This window comes from Odontomachus brunneus, unplaced genomic scaffold (genome assembly GCF_010583005.1).
Source record: "Odontomachus brunneus isolate Ranch 3 - 2012 unplaced genomic scaffold, Obru_v1 Obru_scaffold_034, whole genome shotgun sequence".
Taxonomy (NCBI): Eukaryota; Metazoa; Arthropoda; class Insecta; order Hymenoptera; family Formicidae; genus Odontomachus; species Odontomachus brunneus.
The window spans coordinates 611,100-629,923 of NW_022639484.1; the positions used below are offsets into that span (position 1 = coordinate 611,100).

The window sequence follows — 18,824 nt, forward strand, 5'->3', positions numbered from 1 at the left end:
ATAACGGAACGCAGCCTAATGGCTTCTGCACACAGGACGCGGTAATGCTTGCAGCGGCAGAAGTTCGCGCGACAGCCAATCAATATGCTGCTTTCCGTAATAACCTTCTAGCTCTTACGGAAAAGCAACATATTGATTGGCTGTCGCGCGGCGGAAGTCCGTTTGTAGACGAGTCTTTAAAGTACCGCTGAGAGCTCTACGCGTCATATAAGGCGCGTTCCGTTACAGGCTCGCAACGCTCGCGCGAGCGTCATTCTATCTTTGTTTAACATCTATGAGCAACAAAGATAGAATGACGCTCGCTAGCGTTGCGAGCGTGTAACAGAACGCACCCATAGTAGTATTATGGCTCCTGTTCACAGGACTCGGCAACACTTGCCACGCGGCGGAAGTTCATGCGACAACCAAGTAAGGTTGTAAGGCGCGAAATTAATTATTTTCATTCGCTGACGCTCACGTTACAACCTTACAGCCATATTCTTACAGCTATTGTAGACGAGCCTTAACACTACGGTGCAGACAATGTTCGACTGTCTTTTTCTATATCAATATTAGTGTTCTGTCCGTGCAAAGCGCATGTGTTACATTTATCCTTGCATCATGTGGTCTGTTCTTTCGCTCTGCACTGCTGCACTAGTGCAATAAGTAAAGTGAGACAAATATATATTTGTCTCTCTCTAACTTATTGCACCAGTGCAGCAGTGCAGAGCAAAAGAACAAACCATTGTTTAAACCAATACGATTAGATCTGATTCCTTATTGAACTAACCTTACACACACGCACGCACGCACGCCATATATATCGTTATAGACACTTTCCATATTTATTTTTCTTATTTATTATCAATTATTCAGTTTCTTTAATACATTTCCAGTGATAAATAACTCGTCGATCGACGTCGACGATCGAAAAGACGTCGCTATGTTTACATGTATATATGTTTACATTTTGTTGCCACACTTGCGCATTGCGATCAAAAAACACTTGCCCCACTCTTTTCTAGTGAGCCAATTACCGTCCATCTTCTATCCTTCAGTCTTCTTTCACTCTCTCTTATGGCAAAAATTCCTCTACGCGCCATATAGTAGTATTACATGTATGGTCACATCCTTCGCACTTCTAACAAAGGATTTTCTCTTTATGCTTCTTCCCGGTATTCTTTATTCAATGAAGAAAACTGACCAATCAGAGTTGACTATTTTCCTTGCGTTTAAGGAACAATCGACTGTCAGTTTTCTTACGACTTTACGGTTACGATTAAAATTTTTCTACGTGCAAAGGCCCATAGATTAAACGTTACAAATGCTTTGAAGCATTTAAAGAAAAGTCATGATTGGTTTATATATCACATAAAAACATTCGCAGCATCTAATAGATCGTCCCTGACTTAAAGAACTCTACTTCGTTGCAAACGGTGGCTCGTAGCGGCAATTTTAAAACTAATAATAAAAATAACGAGTATAGGTCCGAACAAAAAAGAAGGCAGAGAGAAGAATATAAAAATGAACAAATAAACTATCAAAAAACAATAAACTACAATCTAAAAAACCTACTCAAGCAAGTAATATTATTTTGTAATAATTTTATTATTCCATTTACACAATCCGTAATCGTCTTAGCATATATACAGTCTCATAAAATCAATATTTATAAGTCAATATTTATAACAATCACCATTGGACCAATTACATTGGACGTACGCAATTCACTCTCAAGATTTTATCGATTTTCTCGTAAAAGAAAATAATTTATGTATATAATATGTATATATATATAATATTAATCACTACAAAATGTATACCTTCCACTACCCTCACGCGCAAAGTCCCATGAAATAAACTGCATTATTCTCTTCATTTCACGGAGAAACATAATTTATATTACATTAGTCGTACTACAAAATAGCCTTGGTTATCCTCAGACATAATCGAGACTCGTACGCTATTTCCGCTACGTTCGATGAAAGCGTAAGAGTCTTTTCTTAGTGAAACCAGAGGCAAGCCATGCGAGAGGCCTTTCGAAGGACACAAAGTCACCGCAAAACGCAGTTGCAAAACGATCGTCGTCACGAGAGTTTTGTCGTACATACGATAGATATTGCCTAAATAGATACAAAAGAAATTGTTTGCAAATAAATAGATTTACATATTATTCGGAACTTTTTTACGCCGCAAACGCGTCGCCTCTATGATTTAATTTCGATGGAATCGTTGGCGCTTGGACCCGCGACGATGACGCTGTTATTGGCAGTAATATCCGCTTTATCGTTCTTCGTTATGTCACTGTTTGTCTTCTTACTAGTCAGCATCATCAGATGTGAGTGTATTCTGAAGTGCAATCTGGACTCTAATGAGTAGCCTGTGTAGTTCTTTCTGGAATACAGAAATTTACATATGGTTCATTTAGTTATATTTGGTACAAATTAAAAGATGTTCCGAATTTTGTGGAACATCCTGATTTTCGGCTTTCTATAGAGATGTTCTGAAAGAATCCTAGATGAGATACCATTTGTTCTGATTTATTATATAACATAAAATAAGAAATATAAACTTTTATTATTATTAGAAAAAAAGTATATTTTATGATTTTTCATTGTTTTTATGTTTCGTTGATAATTATTCTTTAATTGTATTTTATAAGAATTTTATCAGTCTAGAGTTTTAGACTAATGACTTATATTTTTAAAAAATTAGAAGATTTCTATGCTATATTCTGTTGTTTGAGAGATATTGATCTAAACATTTTACTTATTTACCTACGTGTATCTAATTTATTTAACCTATTTATTTAAAAAATTAATATGTCAAAATATATTTATATATGTATAATAACTAAAAGAAAACATGCATACATATACATTAATATGTAATGTATCGATGACGAAATACGATTTTTTTGTTGTATCCCGATTTTTTAAGATTAATATTTACAGATAATTATTCCGAAATTGGCTGATTAAAACTTAGTCATCTTAGTAACAATGTTAAATTAATGTAATAATAGACAATGTATGTACGAAATAGATCACTCACTTGGCGTCTTCCAAAAAGTCTATAGCCAATTGGGTATCGCCTTGGTCTAAAGCCAGTAACGCTAATTCCACAGTAGCGTAAGGGCATAAGTACGTGTCCTCTTTGACGGATTTTTCCAATCGCAAGACGCCTCGCAAACACTCTTCTGCCTGCAGAGGATGCTGCATCTGTCGCAAACAGCTGCCTTTCAGCAACAATATAAGTGCCTCGTTGTCTGCGTCGAACTCGTTTTTCCTGCGTGAAATATTGCGCATAGTGCATTAGTAAAAAACTGTTGTCTTTTTCTTGTTTTTCTTTCACTAGAAGTGTGTGTGTGTGTGTGTGTGTGTGTGTGTGTGTGTGTGTGTGTGTGTGTGTGTGTGTGTGTGTAATTAGCACATGTAATTTCGCTTTCTTATCTTTATCTATTTTATATAAAGGCACTTTATTATATGTCACTTATTATACGTCATTTACACAATACTATGCTAATAAGTGTTTTTACGTAAAACAAAAATTAAAAATCGTTTAGGACACTTACGGCACCGTTTTAAGTTCCTTCTCCTCGTTCTCTATCCTCTTGAATATACTCAGAATCAATTCTGGCCGTTTGCCGACTATCCGGAAGAAATTCCACATATACATGATCTCAAACATAGGCAGCACCAAGTTCTTCTTCTGCGCGAAGTAACGCTCCGACTTCCTAATCACGAACTTTTCAAACGGTAAGGACTTGCCGGCGATGCGTTGCTTATAGACAGGCACCTGCATCATCAGATTGTCTATCGTCTGCTTCTCTTCGCTACCGTGCGACGGTTTCTGCATGATGAGGATCGCTGCTTGTTGGAACAGGTAGATGGTACGCGACCAGTTGGACTCTTTTACGAGTAAGACCGCGTATGGAAGCGCCTTGCTCCACTGCTGCATCGCGCAGTGCGCCCACATGATCTCCCAGTAGCATAGATTGTGGAATTGCGTCCAGGAGTTTTGGCTCTTCCACGACTTGGTGTACCACTCTATGGCTTTCTCAAAATGGCCGCGGGTCATCTCCAGTCTACCCTTGAAGAACAGAAACAATAGGCCGTTCGGGTAGACACTCAGCTCCTCGTCCAACACCCTTTCGCACCAATCCAGGTCGCCATCCATGTGGCTTAGCACATAGATGACAATTAGATTATATGATAGCAGGGTCATCATGCACAAGATTTGTCGCAGACCTCTCCTCTCCGCGTAGCCTGCCCTCAGTTCCCCTAAGCCGAGTTCCTGTCAATGACGTCAAAGGAACAATCAATATAATATTTCCAACGGCAAAGAAAATATCCAACGGTTTAAAGAACATATAACATCATCAATAATCACCTTATCGCCGGAGAATCCCATAAATTCTAACAATTTGATGATTCGCGTTGGTAATAATGATATCATCTGGAAGAAAAGGGGATTTTTAACGAGAGTTCTTGCGATCGAGCAGCACTCTTGTGCCGCTAAACAAAGTAACTGCGTATATGTACCAAATTGAATGTACCGATGCCCATACGAACGCCGCTCTCGAAGTGCAATTTGTGAACTTCATTTCCCCATTTGCGGTTCTTCAGGATTGTCTGGCACTCCCTACAAAGAATAACAGCCGTAAGTCGTCCGGGTTTTTGAGACACAGCATGACGGCGGCAAAATCCGCGCGTTGTTCAATTTTATTTACTTGTATGACAGAAAGCAGTTACGAATTTTCAATCCTGCTCTGACAAAGGCGATCAGACTTTCATCCTCCGCAAACGAGATCATCGACTTTAACAGGAGCGATTCAGCATAACAGAGTTCCGCATGCACTTCCTCTGTAATATTAATTCTAGGTCATTCCTTTCATGCACCATGACGCTTATGTAAACAACTGTCGACTGTGTTATTAACGCGGTTGCGTCTGAGTTAGTCAGTGCTCAGGAAAAATTTGAATGTTAATATCGCGGTGTCATATTTCCGATAATAATATAGTAATGAAGAATCCATACAGCAGAGCGAAGATCAAAAGTTAGTTTTTGCGGGACTTTTGCGTTAACTTTGCTCGATAAGAAAAAATAGTTCTGTATTATATAATCTTATTCATTGATAAATATTTTTCCAAAGCACTTGTTAATGAGAAGTGACTATTATAATACGATATTTGTTGTTATCGCTAATTGACATTCGCCTTAAGCTATCTGTAGCACACGTAATGTGCGAGAGAGGCGACAAACGCCATGCTGAACAATATACACACAATAAGTGCATTACCGTTTGTATAATCGTCGTAATTGATCCGTTTGACTATTTTTCCGATGTTCTGCGTGATGCTGGTGTGCTTGCGATATTTAGAACACACGTTTATGCATTGCTTCACCGCCTCCGCCGCCCTTTCTATGTATTCCTATACGCATTGCATACGATGCGTTATTAAATGCAGATAATTTCACGCATGCAGACGATTGTAAGCGAGATGAATAAACATGTAACACAGAACATCATAATAATGTCCTTAACATATAAATTTACATTCTTTTAGAGCGCTTAACGCATTTCTTACGATCTTTAAAATGGTATAACTTTATGTTCTTTAATCTTTTAGCTACGGCGAAGCTGACCATGGCGCTGTATCGCCAGCACGGACTTCTCTGCTGCGGTGTGCGTGTAAACAAAAATGCACACAACTTTGAAAACCACGAAAACAAGTGAGATAATGACTTAGAAATTATTAAAAAATTATTTGGCGGAAAGCCACTTTAGTGGCGCTTCGTTCCACAGAATGACTTACAGGGAAGCCACTTTAGTGACGCATAGTAGCTAGAGAGTTAAAACGATATATAACTTTATATGTTAAGGCTATTATGCCGGTTTGTATAATCAGAGCGTAATAAACTCATAGTACATGTTCCATGGTAAGAATCCCCTCGAGAAACTTGATCACGCAGGACCCCAAGGAATGATACATGCTGCTGTTCGCCCACGGCTCCAAGATCTTCCTGGCCTGGTCGAAATCGTTGTTGAAGAAGAGGTGTATCGCTTTCCTCGCCTCCATTAACGACGTGTCCAAATCCATGGAGGTGAGCCTACAAAAGTAAGGAATATATTCGATATCTCAAGCAGAAAAACAACATGATATGTATATTTATATAAAATGAAACGTAATCTATGGGTGCACTCACTGTGGTAAAGACTCCTGCGCATCTTGGAACTGAAACATTTAATTAAAAATATATACTTATGAAATGTGTGATTTAAATCACTAATTTATAATTTTGTCGCGCAGATGTATAAACCGCTTACCTCATCGTCGCCTTCGACGTCCGACATGTTTTATCCGTCTTAGGAGGCAAATCTGTATAAAATTATATGAAATCAAGTCAATTTGCAGTTTAATATACTCGTATATCATTTTATATGCTTATTTTTTCATAATTGATGCATTAGAGGAGGAGAAATATTAAAAAGATGTTGCGAGGCAAGATACGGAATTGAGGAATATCGCGAGTAACGCTGCGTTAACAATTTTAACGAATTATCGCAAGCAGAGATAAAGAATCTAAAAGATCAATGTGCAAATAATATTCGATTTTATCAAATTTGCTGTGCTAACGTTTTAAAGTACGCGCGTGTTCTTGGTAATCGTTCGAAGATAAAATTTGCGTTATGCTGGAAACATCGAAATCTAGAAAAGCAGGTATGTCAAATGTTTCACGAACGCAGCGTTTATAATAGAAATGACGTCGCGAAATGCTATTAACACACGAACAAAGCAACAATCCGGGCAAGGTAAAAATATTTTATCCGTTAATCAGTGAACGTTAACGATTATGTTAGACAGCAAAAATGAGTATAGTTGGCCGCGTTATAGTTTGCGTTACAAACGGAACGCAACGCAATTTACACCATCAATTGTGCAAAATTGCGCGAGCGTTTTCGTGATATAAATGCTTAGAAATGTCAAGTCTCTCGATATTTTTTTATTCTACTGTAATATTCTAATCTATAGCATTATCTACGATGTATCTTTCAATAACTTCTCTTATCGTCTCCTCTCCACCTGTATTTATCGCGAGAAATTATCGCGCTACGGTCGGCCTCATCGAAAAGATGGAGAGCAATCTAATTTCCGGCTGCATTGAAGCGAACGTAATCAAACAGAAACTCCAAACTTTCTCATTTTCTACAGTTCCTCCTTTTTAATTCCATAAATTGATTCCGCTTTCCTTGCAGTGCGGCAAAATGGGGCTGCGAAGCCTTCCAAGCGCTGGGGAGCAAGAAACTCGCAGCAAGACCGCAAGTGAGCGCAACTACACGACAACCTAGAGATCGTCTGATATTTCTACACACACACACACACACACACATAATCTCTCCCGTGTGTCAAAGTCAAAGTCGCAGTTTTTTCAGAGATAAAATTAAAACATATTTTATCGCGGTAACGTCCTCAAACTGATTTGTACATTATTTCTCACTTAGAATTATTTGAAACGAAACGAAGGATACGAAGTGCATTAATCCGCTGATCTCGTACAGGCAAGATTCAACGGCGCTGTTTGTGAGGGAACGCTATGGTGAGGTTTCACTATGCGAAAGAAATCTCGTGAAAAAAAGAAAAACAAAACACAACGTCACGCTGCAGGATGAAGAATCGCGGTTCAGACTTACGATCTATCGGAAAACCTGCACGATCCTTCAACGAAAGACGACGGCGACCGACTGATGAGTAGAACGAGCGGATTTCGGCGCGGCGCGAAAGTAGACTGCCACGAAGAAAGTATTAAAGACTAGACCTACATCTCCTAAATCCCCGCGCGCGGAGGGGACGTGCATTGGAGAAAGCGCGCGCGCTCGAAATTTGCACGATGTTCTCGCGATACACTGATATCGCGACAATCGATATCGTGACCACGGCGGAATTGCGGAAGCGCGTTGCCGTACAATCGGCGTCAAAAACGTTTTTTTTTTTACTTTCAGAACGCATCCGTCTTGTCCAATAGAAGAATTTGTTCGTTAATAAAAGAATTTTCCCATGAGACAAGATGCATTCCGAGAGTGGCGCAAAAAAAAAACCGGATCTTTCTGATGCCGATTGTACACTCGGCGGAAAGACTCTCGAAGCGAAAATAATGGATTGCGATGAGGACGGTCGCTTTTAGCCAGATCTCGCGATCGTGCGGCGATACTGGATAACTCTATGCAACTCGCGAGGCCCAAGACGAATCGACAGCACGCGCGAATCTATTCGATGAGAAATCTCATGCGACTTATTGAGCGAAACTGAAGATTCTTGAATCTTCAAGCGATGAAAATCCCCTGAACTAGAAATCTTGCAGCCAATTTATGTAATTTATTATATCTATTATAATATAAAAGATAATTTAAAAGAAAAGATAAGATATCTGAACGAGAACGAATAAATGACAGACAGACGTACCGAAAGGTAAATAACGTGGAGACGAGCTGGATCGACGATAAGGCCGACCGGCGATCGTACTGATTCGCTGATCAATCGCTGTCACAGCACGCGTTCTGATAACACGCGGACGCGCGAAAGTAACAAAGTGCTGCGTAGCTCCTCGGCTTCGATGACTTGACACTTGACGCCCGCTCGCACGGTGTACGAAGCGTAGATGCGGACGAGTAATCGGTGCGCGATTGCGTACACAGTAATCACGGCGAATCGATCGGCATTAATAATTCAACTGAAAATAGAACGCAGTGCGTGCTTAAACGCTTAAAGCGGAGAGCCGGTTACATAGGCGTGCGGGATGAACGCGACTGCGGAATCGATCGTCGTCACCGGCGGCGAGCTCGTGCACGGCACGTCCTGAGCGACGGGGATCGCGTCCTGAGCGACGGGGATCGCGTCCGCGCGCGTGCCGCAGGATTCCACCTAGCCACAACGCACCCGTCACCGCGTGGTCCCCCCGAACCTCTTCCCTCCTCTGTCCCACTGTGTGTGTCTACCCCTTCCTCGCGCGGAAAGAGCCGCGGAATGAGCGACGCGAATTGCCCGAGAATCCGCCGCGATACTCGGGAAAACTCGCCGCCGGACCGCGACCTGACTGTTCGTCCGGGCTCCTCCGTCCGTCCGACAGCGTCGCCGGAGACACGTGACTCCGCGCATCCGCGGGTCGCTGCGAGCCGGGACGATCAGTAACGTAACAAGGGTCACGGAGCCATCCTTTGGCGGCTATGACCGTTACAGGCCATCTCCGGGGCTCTCCATTCGAAGGATCTTTTTCGCGTGATTTTCTCACCGCGCGGTTATTTCGTGAAATATACCGATGTATGCGCAGGTATACATAGAATTATAAAGTAGAGGGCCTGATCATTTCCTAAATCGGGAGTGTACGATTTCCTATCCTATCTTTGTATGTGTAAGGATTGTAAATCATTCATTGACGTCATATTTATGGCTTGGTCGTTATGATTAAGGCTATATACGATGCTTAATCTTATATAAGCATTAAAGAAAAAAAATTGTTTATTTGATAACAAGACATTTTATGATTCTCGGTGTCATTCAGACTCGTATTGATAGTCGTTACTTGAAACTTCTAGATGAGATACTCGCTTTTATTCAGTCAGATTTAAACTGAATTATGATAAGTATGACACTTATATATACATATAATCGCAATTCAATTGAAAAACTCTTACATAACTCTACATTTACATCTGAATATCTCAAGGCTCTGATCTTCCGCATTGTCTATCTCTTTTTAATGACGTCAGAAGCGAGAAAACGCATGCTAACAATTCTTGTGAAATACGTTAAAATAAAAATATATATCCATAAAGTAACACTTGCAATCAATTAAACAAATTTGTAAAATATTCTGTACACTCCCCTTTTGTTCTAAATCAATAATTTGCCATAAATTAACGTGACATACAATTTATCTTCTTAACCTCCCAATGAAAAATTTTTCATATATAATTATATAAAACTATATAAAATTATATATAATTATACATAATTATATATAATTTTATATGATTATATATAATTATACATAATTATGTATGGACAAATTTCATACATAATTTTGCATGAAAAATTTTTCATCAGACTATGTTTTCGCATTTAGGTTATTTTACAATAAATTATTGTAATTTGATTGTTAGAGCAAAAGAGGAGTGCACGGAATATCTTACAAATTTGTTTAATCAATTGCGAATGTTATTTTATGGATATATATTTCTATTTCAACGTATTTCGCAAGAATTTTTAGCATGTATTTTCTCGCTTCTGATGTCATTAAATAGAGATAAACAGTGCAAGAGGCCAGGAGCCTTAAGATGAGTTTCAAATATTTAGGCCTGGTTGTTCCAATTTCTTGTTAAGTTAATTGATAGTTAAATCACATATCTGTCTTTGGGCCATTTTCACCAACTTCGGTTAACCTAATCGGTCGATTAAATGTCATTGTTGCCAACTACAAAACTAATGTTGCAATTCTAAGAAGAATCGTAAATCTCGTAACTTGTTCTCGTAAAATTCGTCAGAACTTATGAGTAGATTTACAAGTCTATGCAATATCATATGTCGTACAATTACTCGTAAATATCTACGATTTTATGTAATTTACAATATTTACAAGTGATTGTAGACGAAATTGACATATGATATTGCATAGACTTGTAAATCTACTCATAAGTTCTGACGAATTTTATGAGAACAAGTTACGAGACTTACGATTCTGCTTAGAATTGCAGCATAAACCTAATTTCTAAATAGCTGTCAGGAATCATGTAATATTGCTATTACCAAGTGTATGTAATATAAAAGTGTATATAATATAAAAGTATGTAAAATAAATAATTTTAATTAGGAGTATTACCTTATTATTAATTATAAATATTAAATTAAGAACGAAGATTTATGTCAGTTTTCGAAACCTCGTTTCCAATTCTGATCTTTAATTTAATCGACCAATTAAGCAAACCAGAGTTGGTGAAAATGGCTCTTTGTCTATGTTGAAGAAAAAATAAATATATATGATCAACTATCAATTAACTTATTAGAAGCTTGGAACAACCGGTCCTTAATGATTATTAATACGAGCTTCAGTTCCGAAACTATTTTCACACTTTTATCGAATAAAGTTGCAACATTTCAAGTTGCAGAATTGAAAACCACTGCTGTATGCATGTGGTAATCGGTTTGCCCCTTCCTCATACAAATATATATAAATTATTTCTCTAAAAATAATATCTTTTAATTTAAAATTCTTTTTTCCAAATCTCATAAATATCACGCTCTGTATTGCTACTCTGGCCCCTATCATTATCGATTACTGCGCATACACGTTAGCAGTGGCTTTCAATTCTGACAGCTTGAACCGTTGTAACTTTATTCAATAAAAAGTGTAAAAACCGTTTAGCAACTGGTACGTATATGAGCTATTACTTTTATCTATGAGTTATCACTTGACGGTTTTTAAACGAGCTTCTTCCTTTTTTCCTTTTTCTTGCGTATTGAAGGAAATACTATTTCTTATTGGAGACGCAACACGATTCAAATTCGATGTAAAGTCCAATTGAACGTGACCAATGTTTTAATACGACTCATTATCTGATAACTTATTAATGCAAGTTCATATATCAAGTACAGGAATATTCAGAAAACGTGAAGAAATCTTATGTGTGGAAGAATATTCAAAGCAGCTTTATTGATCTGGGATCGATTGAAGAATATTTGATGCGATCTCTCGAGCTTCGATTTCAACTCTCGACCTTCGATCCTCAATTGCAATTATTGATCCTCGATTTTTTTATAAATAACGCAATAATCGCAGAATGAAAGCGTAACTTATTATTTAATCGTTTATCATATCATTATTGTTTTTTTGTTACTTGATTTGCGTCATGCAGGTATGAACACTTTTTTGAAGCAACTGCGTCAGAATCACATCACATATACGTTTATTTGTCTGTACATAAAGATAATGAACGAAAAATGCTGCAAAAGAATCTCCCTCGCAACGTAAAGATAATTAAGTTATGAACGTTACAATGTAGGTTCACTGCACGCTTGCGGGTGAATATAAAACAGCACAATCGTGTGCTCTCTTGCAATAATAGATTGTTATAGGCATCGGACAATTTAGCGTTAGATACAGCTGCTTTAAATTGATAAAAGAATTAATGCCATCAATATCGCAATTCCAAAGAATAGATAACATCACTAAACAAAGTAAATAAAAAAATTGACTTACAGAGATCATTGTCTTTTAAGAATGTTTTTACCAAATGAATAATTTGCAAATTAATGATGTATGTATGTATTTGCCAAAAATTTCGCAATGAACAGATTCTTGACCCAAACAGCACGAATTTTTAAAAGACGTCTAAAAAATAAAAGATAACAGATAGACAAACAAACTGGAATCTCGAGAAAGATACTTAGTGACAAATTATCGATACAAATTTATCGATCCGTCAAATATGATTATAAGATATGTTCTGGATTAATTATTAAATATCGGCTAAAGATAACGCAGAAAGTCTAATTAGACGATTGACGCTCAGAATTAGATTTATTAAAATTCGCGGTCAGACTTTGTATCGAAATCGTGTGATCTCGAGAACAAACAATATTTTTTCGATAAACTATAGCGTATAACCTCTTTGTTCCGTGCGATAACTGGCATTATCTGTGTAATTTATGACTTTATATTTAGTGAAAATACGCATACATGCACTAGTCTATGTAAAACTGTAACAACCTAAATCTATAATTATATAATGAAACGCAGCCTTGAGAATTATAGCTTTGTTTTTCTTATCGTACGACAGTTTTACGTTTTGTGCGTGCAAGTCACACAGTACAAACTTCCATATATTGCGTAAGATCCCATTATTACAATTTTCGTTATGAAACAATGTATCTTTACCTTTTTGTGATTCTTATATAAAGAGAGACTGGAGGTTGAATCGCGTAAAGCGCCGACAATTTTCAAACAAATTACTTGTAATCAGATGAAACTTTCGATGTAGTAATAAGATTCGCATGATTATTGTGTATTCGCATGAATCATGTGTGGCACGTTAATTTATTAGTCACGTAGTTAACACAACTTCCTTAAAGGCGTGATTCATGAAGAATGAAACAGAATATAGAAACTAAGATACACATAAGGAAATATGAGTAACTTCTCTTTACAAAATAAAAAAATTATCTCAATGCTAAAACCGGTTTGTACAATGTTCAATAACTTGCATAATCATGATAACAGCCCAGATAGCACAGAGAATTTTAAAAAAATTCAGTCGTATGTCATTTTGAGTTTATTTTTATATACAAAAAGAATTCTTTTCACTGAACTGAACTCTGAAAAATTCTTTTTACATCTGAAAATGAACTCAGAATTGGTGACATACGACTGAATTCTTTTTGAATTTTCTGTGCTATTTGGGAGATTTTCTGAGAACTCTAAGATCGATATTTTTCTTAACCGGAACGTCGATTTTCGCAATGTTAGAGCTTTCAACACATCTTTCTGAATCTTGATCCAAACAACAGAAATTTCTAAAAGACGTTTAAAAAGTATCCTATTTTTTAGACATTTTTTAAACATATTTTTAAGAAGTTTATGCTTTTTGAGTTGAAAAAAAAATTAATCCTATTTGTATATATCTTATCTGAATAAAAATTAATCAATCGAAACATAGAGTTTCGTTACATATTTGTTTACTCCCCTTATAGAAATATCATACTAAGAATCATTGATAATTACTTATTTTCAATATTAAAAATACTGGATAATAAGTAATTATCAATGATTCTTAGTATGATATTTCTATAAGGGTCTACATTCATAAAAAGCTCACCTTCCGTCAAAGAAAAATTTATATTAAATTTATCGGAAAATTCTTTCATCAAGATGCAAGTTGCGAAGGATTGCGTAATTTCAGCAAACTTACATTCGTTCTTTTATCCGTAAAATAAGGAAAGGAGTAATTTACAATTTAAATAAGAACAGAAAGGAATACACATATTGCAAGTGACATTAGGTACTTTAAATCTTAAGCCTTACAAACTAACCAATCACAGTCGATTATTCTCCTCAAATTTGACTGCGATTGGTCAATTTTTAAGGCAATATAGACCGGAGGTTAGACAGTAACCCCTTGTCCACAACCTTGCTTTAATTCCTAAGCCTTAAGAAATTGACCAACCACAGTTGATTATTTAAATAATCGACTGTGGTTGGTCAATTTATTACGGCTTAAAGATTAAAGCAAGGTTATAGACAAGGGGTAAATAGACGTAAAGCTTAAAGCAGGCATAAGCAGGCATAATATATCATCATAAGGTAGCATACACACCAGGCAGCCAGCGGTCGCGCCGAAGACGATCGTTATATGTCAAAATCGTATCTGCTGGCCGAGGCGCGCGAGCCGACGAAAGCAAAGTCGTCGCCACTGAATCGAAGTATAGCTCCGAAGAGTGCGGAGCGTGTCGCGTACTTGCGAAAACGACTCGTAATCACAATCTGTCGTGATCTAAACGACGACAACAATCAAGACAGAAATAACGCGGTCGTCGCGCCGACGCCGCGGCATAGACAACACTGGTAGACTAGAACCCGCTGGCTAGAAAACTAACGCTAGCGGTAAACCTGCTGGCTCAGTTCCGATTCTCCACACGGGGGATCGGCAGAATTGCGCGACCACAGCGACGGCAAATGTAAGCGCGCGTCTCGTCCCGTTGCATCTCACAGAACACTCTTTTTTCTGCGGTCATCAACTCATACAATAACGTTCGCGCTACTGACGCAACTTACGCAACATAACCTTCTCGGGCCAATTAGTGTCCGCCGTATTAGCCCACAGAAACGTGTATTTCTGTCTACCGCAAAGTGCGTCTGTGCGTAATTTAATTATAGGAATAACGCGTAGCGTGCTATAGAGATTGTCCACATCGGAGTTGGGCGCGTCGTCCCCATCAAGTACATGAGAAATCATATGTTACGACGACGCGTTTGTTATTTTTGCGCTCTTCCCTGCCTCTATTATTTGTTCTTCGCGTTATTTTCATTGTTATTTTCGTCTCTGACCTTATCATCATACCGTCTAGTCATCAGATGGCTTGGCTTAACATTATATACTTGACACCTTGTATATATAATCCAATAAGAATATATGTGGCTAACAGTACCTTTGACGATCATATGTGTGATGAAACATTTCAATTTATGAGTTTCATATTTTTTTGTTAGAACATTAGTTGTTGTGATATTATATTTACACATATAATTGTGTAATTTTCTCTTATTTATTGTTCAAATTATTAGAATAATGCTTGTCATGAGATAACAATATCACAAAAATAGATTTTTGGCACTTGTAGGTTTTTAGTAATTATTGCAAGGGTATGAAGAACGATCCAAACAGCAGCAGTTGTGTCGTGAGATCACCAAGTGCCAGTTAACTCGATATTTCTCCACTATGGAGAATCAAGGCTTCCATCATCAGACTCTTTCGACTCATCAGTCCTTCTGGAAGAAGAATACACGAGCTGTGCCAGGAAGGTGTATATCTCCTTTGATATTATTACTTTCCGTACAAGTACATTGTGTTGCAAATTAACTTACTAATTATTGTTTTATTTCAAGGCCAAGTCCAAAGCAAGATATTAGACATGGCAAGTTTAATACTATGGCAATTGGGTCTGGTAATCTGACAGGTACTACTAATAGTAGTGGCAATACCGGTGGAAGCAGTGGCTCTACTTCCTTCCAAGACTTTCAAGAAAGTGTTGATGATGCTTGGGACTCGGGTGACGATGAATTTTGTACTGTCTCAGATGTGAAGATATCAAAGAAGGTCAGTCACTCAGCAGCCCTCAGTGTCATTAACAGCCACAGATCGGGCAACGTGTGTGCAGAAAGACAAACAAAGACAGTTCAACGGGAAATTATTCCTGAAGAGAAGAAGGCAGAGGCTCTTCAACGACTGGCAGTGCAGCCATTGCATCTGCGCAATGCGAATTTGCTTGCTCACTCACAAGTGATCAACAGTCAGCATCTCACCAGCGAGGACATGGATTTGAAGTATAGCGTATCGCCTCAGCACAAACCAACACAGTTTCCTGGTAGACCACAACCATTAAGGCAAACTAACGCACCTGCCAAGTTTTTTATACCTTCTAAAGAACAAGGTATACATCCAATATTACTCTCAGTGATCAAGTATCACTATAACATCTGAGAAACAAATTTAACTTGCCTTCCTCTGTTACTTGCATAGTTAATAGCACAATATTACACACAGAATACATACTGCATTCAAGTAAATGTTATTTGTTTCAAATATTTTACAAGTTTTATATCTGTCATAAATTCATTATTATAATTAAAGCAAAAATGCAATTTGCTTGATATATAGAGTGAACCAACTTATTATTTGATAAAGTCTTATAATATTCTTGTCAAAAGAATAAATTTTTTTTGCATACATAATGAGCTTTTCTAAAATTTATGATTTTATTTTAAAATTATTATCAAGAAAATATGCTTTGCTAGAGATAACCATTGCTCAAGAGAAAAAAATACTGAGGTGAACTCAGTAATCACATTTCTTAGCAGTAATAATATTCTTTTGTGTGCACTGCTTTATTTGAAGAAAGAATTGTTAGATCTTACATCATGATCTCTTTGTAACTGTGGATACATGAAATATTGTTCTATCATATAATTACATACATCTATGTTTATAAAACACATCTATGTTTAAGAAGCACTTATCTTGTTCAGATGGCGAAAGTAAAGTGGATAAATTTCAATTACTTCTGGAAGCGTCTGTGCTGAATTTGGAAGAACTAAGGCAATTGTCATGGTCGGGTGTACCCGCCAAATTGCGTTCAGTCACTTGGCGGTTGTTGTCTGTAAGTAGCGAAGGTAAAACATGATGATACCGCGTCGACAAACTCCATTGATAGAGTGCTCCCATGAAGCATCACGTGAGCGTATTTGTGACATTTGCAGGAATATTTGCCGGCTAATCTAGAGCGTAGGCAGCATGTGCTGGAGCGCAAACGTTTGGACTACTGGAACCTGGTGAAGCAATACTACGACGTTGAACGCGATGAGGCCTTTCAAGACACGTATCGACAGATTCATATCGACATACCGCGGATGTCGCCGCTCATATCGCTATTCCAGCAGACGACGGTGCAACTAATATTCGAGAGAATACTATATATCTGGGCAATCAGGCATCCTGCGTCCGGCTATGTCCAGGTATTTGGCGTGAAATTAACTTTATCGGGAGCGAAATATTAAGATTGTACAAATCAATTGTTCTCACAGGGTATGAATGACTTGGTGACACCCTTCTTCTTAGTCTTCTTGCAAGAGGCCGTACCTGTGCAAGCTTGGCAAGATCTAGAGAATTACGACGTAGCGTCATTGTCGAAGGAGCAGCGTGACATCATCGAGGCCGACAGCTTTTGGTGCCTGTCGAAATTCCTAGATGGTATACAAGATAATTACATATTTGCTCAATTGGGAATTCAGCATAAGGTGAATCAATTGAAGGAATTGATACAGAGGATTGATGGTGAATATTCAAACGTAAGCTAATTAATGTGGCATGTTAGTATGTTTCTTGAATGTATATCTTTTAGCGCCGCTGCATCAGCACTTACATCAGCACGGGGTGGATTATCTACAGTTTTCGTTTCGGTGGATGAATAATCTACTGACCAGGGAGATCCCACTTCATTGTACTATTCGTTTATGGGATACCTATCTAGCGGAATCTGACAGATTCGCTTCATTTCAGCTCTACGTATGCGCGGCCTTTCTTCAGCGTTGGAGGCATCACTTACTTTTGCAACCTGATTTTCAAGTAATTCATTAATCAATAATATATATACAAGTAGAGAAACGTCAATAGATCTATTGAATTCAAATAATTTTTACCTACAAAGGCTTTTGAAATATACAATTTAATTTAATCAAAACTTACACTCAATAATAATAATAATAATCAATTATTAGAATCGATTTTTGCGAGAAGAATAAATCTTAAATCTTTATGTATAAGGATAAAGTTTTATCATAGATTTCTTTTGTGTGTTCTTTTTTCTTATATATTAATCAATCTTTTACAAAGATACGATAATACCGCTACACGATTATAATTTTTCTTTTATCAACTATAGGGGCTGATGTTAATGCTACAAAACCTGCCCACTCAGAATTGGACGGATTCGGAGATTGGTATGTTGGTTGCCGAGGCGTACAGGTTGAAGTTTACATTCGCCGACGCGCCGAATCATTTGCAAGCTCACGATACCAGGTGACCATTTTTAGACGACTTGAGTTGAAGTTATTATCATGAATAAAAATAGTGGCCAAACCATCGAGGAGTTGACGATACAATGTTATCGCTAGCCCTCCTCTTCCGTCTTACCGTCGCTATATATGTTGCGACGTTCAGTTTATCACGGCCATATTGTGAAAGTTTCTGGGACGCGTGGTGTTCTACGTTTTCTCCTACGTCGACTATTAGGTTTTCTCAATTTCTACGCGCGTCGTTGTAGAATTTATTCTTTTGTTATACGAGGAGGATTTCGTGGAGATGTTTTAGGTATACTCGCCATATTCCGCACCGGAATAAAATATGTAAATGCGATTTGAAAACAGGCGCGAAGAATGTAACGCGAATCAATTGCCATTTCCCGGTTTGCATTACATTTTTATATATAGTAAGTCTCAGACCTTATATATACAGATAATATATAGACAGAAAAGTTTTATATATTGATCCTGTTGTGCTTTTACAAGACAATTGCAGCC

At 37.6% G+C, this 18,824-nt stretch overlaps 2 protein-coding genes across 10 annotated transcripts; one reads left to right on the forward strand and one right to left on the reverse strand.

The window, feature by feature from the left end:
- Positions 1-1,563: 1,563 nt before the first annotated feature.
- LOC116843647 (tetratricopeptide repeat protein 39B-like) lies at positions 1,564-14,495 on the reverse strand. 5 transcript variants are annotated; one of them, XM_032814218.1, is made up of 11 exons: positions 14,347-14,495; positions 6,310-6,361; positions 6,189-6,217; positions 5,912-6,092; positions 5,281-5,413; positions 4,712-4,844; positions 4,524-4,623; positions 4,372-4,437; positions 3,554-4,275; positions 3,034-3,267; positions 1,564-2,373 (listed from the first exon to the last, which is right to left on the reverse strand). In XM_032814218.1, the coding sequence occupies exons 2-11, from the start codon at positions 6,334-6,336 to the stop codon at positions 2,187-2,189; spliced, it is 1,812 nt and encodes a 603-aa protein (XP_032670109.1). In that variant the 5' UTR covers positions 6,337-6,361; positions 14,347-14,495; the 3' UTR covers positions 1,564-2,186. The 5 variants fall into 5 exon arrangements, with proteins under 5 accessions (XP_032670109.1, XP_032670111.1, XP_032670110.1 ...); XM_032814220.1 differs by lacking the exon at positions 14,347-14,495 and adding an exon at positions 12,912-12,934; XM_032814219.1 differs by lacking the exon at positions 14,347-14,495 and adding an exon at positions 8,918-9,110.
- Positions 14,496-14,560: 65 nt separating this feature from the next.
- Positions 14,561-18,788, forward strand: LOC116843648 (TBC1 domain family member 22B). 5 transcript variants are annotated; one of them, XM_032814225.1, is made up of 9 exons: positions 14,715-14,969; positions 15,371-15,551; positions 15,636-15,706; positions 15,827-16,180; positions 16,776-16,906; positions 17,007-17,261; positions 17,331-17,580; positions 17,648-17,871; positions 18,188-18,788. In XM_032814225.1, the coding sequence occupies exons 2-9, from the start codon at positions 15,469-15,471 to the stop codon at positions 18,326-18,328; spliced, it is 1,509 nt and encodes a 502-aa protein (XP_032670116.1). In that variant the 5' UTR covers positions 14,715-14,969; positions 15,371-15,468; the 3' UTR covers positions 18,329-18,788. The 5 variants fall into 5 exon arrangements, with proteins under 5 accessions (XP_032670114.1, XP_032670116.1, XP_032670112.1 ...); XM_032814223.1 differs by lacking the exon at positions 14,715-14,969 and adding an exon at positions 14,561-14,707 and having other exon boundaries at positions 15,636-16,180; XM_032814221.1 differs by having other exon boundaries at positions 15,636-16,180.
- Positions 18,789-18,824: the final 36 nt, after the last annotated feature.

Bases quoted from the DNA above. Each gene is read 5' to 3' on its own strand.
- LOC116843647 (XM_032814218.1), bottom strand. From the start codon at position 6,336: ATGTCGGACGTCGAAGGCGACGATGAG. The intron at 4,845-5,280 runs GTAATGCACTTA...TTAATATTACAG, and splicing joins TTACGACGATTATACAAACG to AGGAAGTGCATGCGGAACTC. The intron at 4,438-4,523 runs GTACATATACGC...CTTTTCTTCCAG, and splicing joins GCATCGGTACATTCAATTTG to ATGATATCATTATTACCAAC.
- LOC116843648 (XM_032814223.1), top strand. From the start codon at position 15,469: ATGGAGAATCAAGGCTTCCATCATCAGACTCTTTCGACTCATCAGTCC. The intron at 15,552-15,635 runs GTGTATATCTCC...TTTTATTTCAAG, and splicing joins ACACGAGCTGTGCCAGGAAG to GCCAAGTCCAAAGCAAGATA. The intron at 16,181-16,775 runs GTATACATCCAA...TATCTTGTTCAG, and splicing joins TATACCTTCTAAAGAACAAG to ATGGCGAAAGTAAAGTGGAT.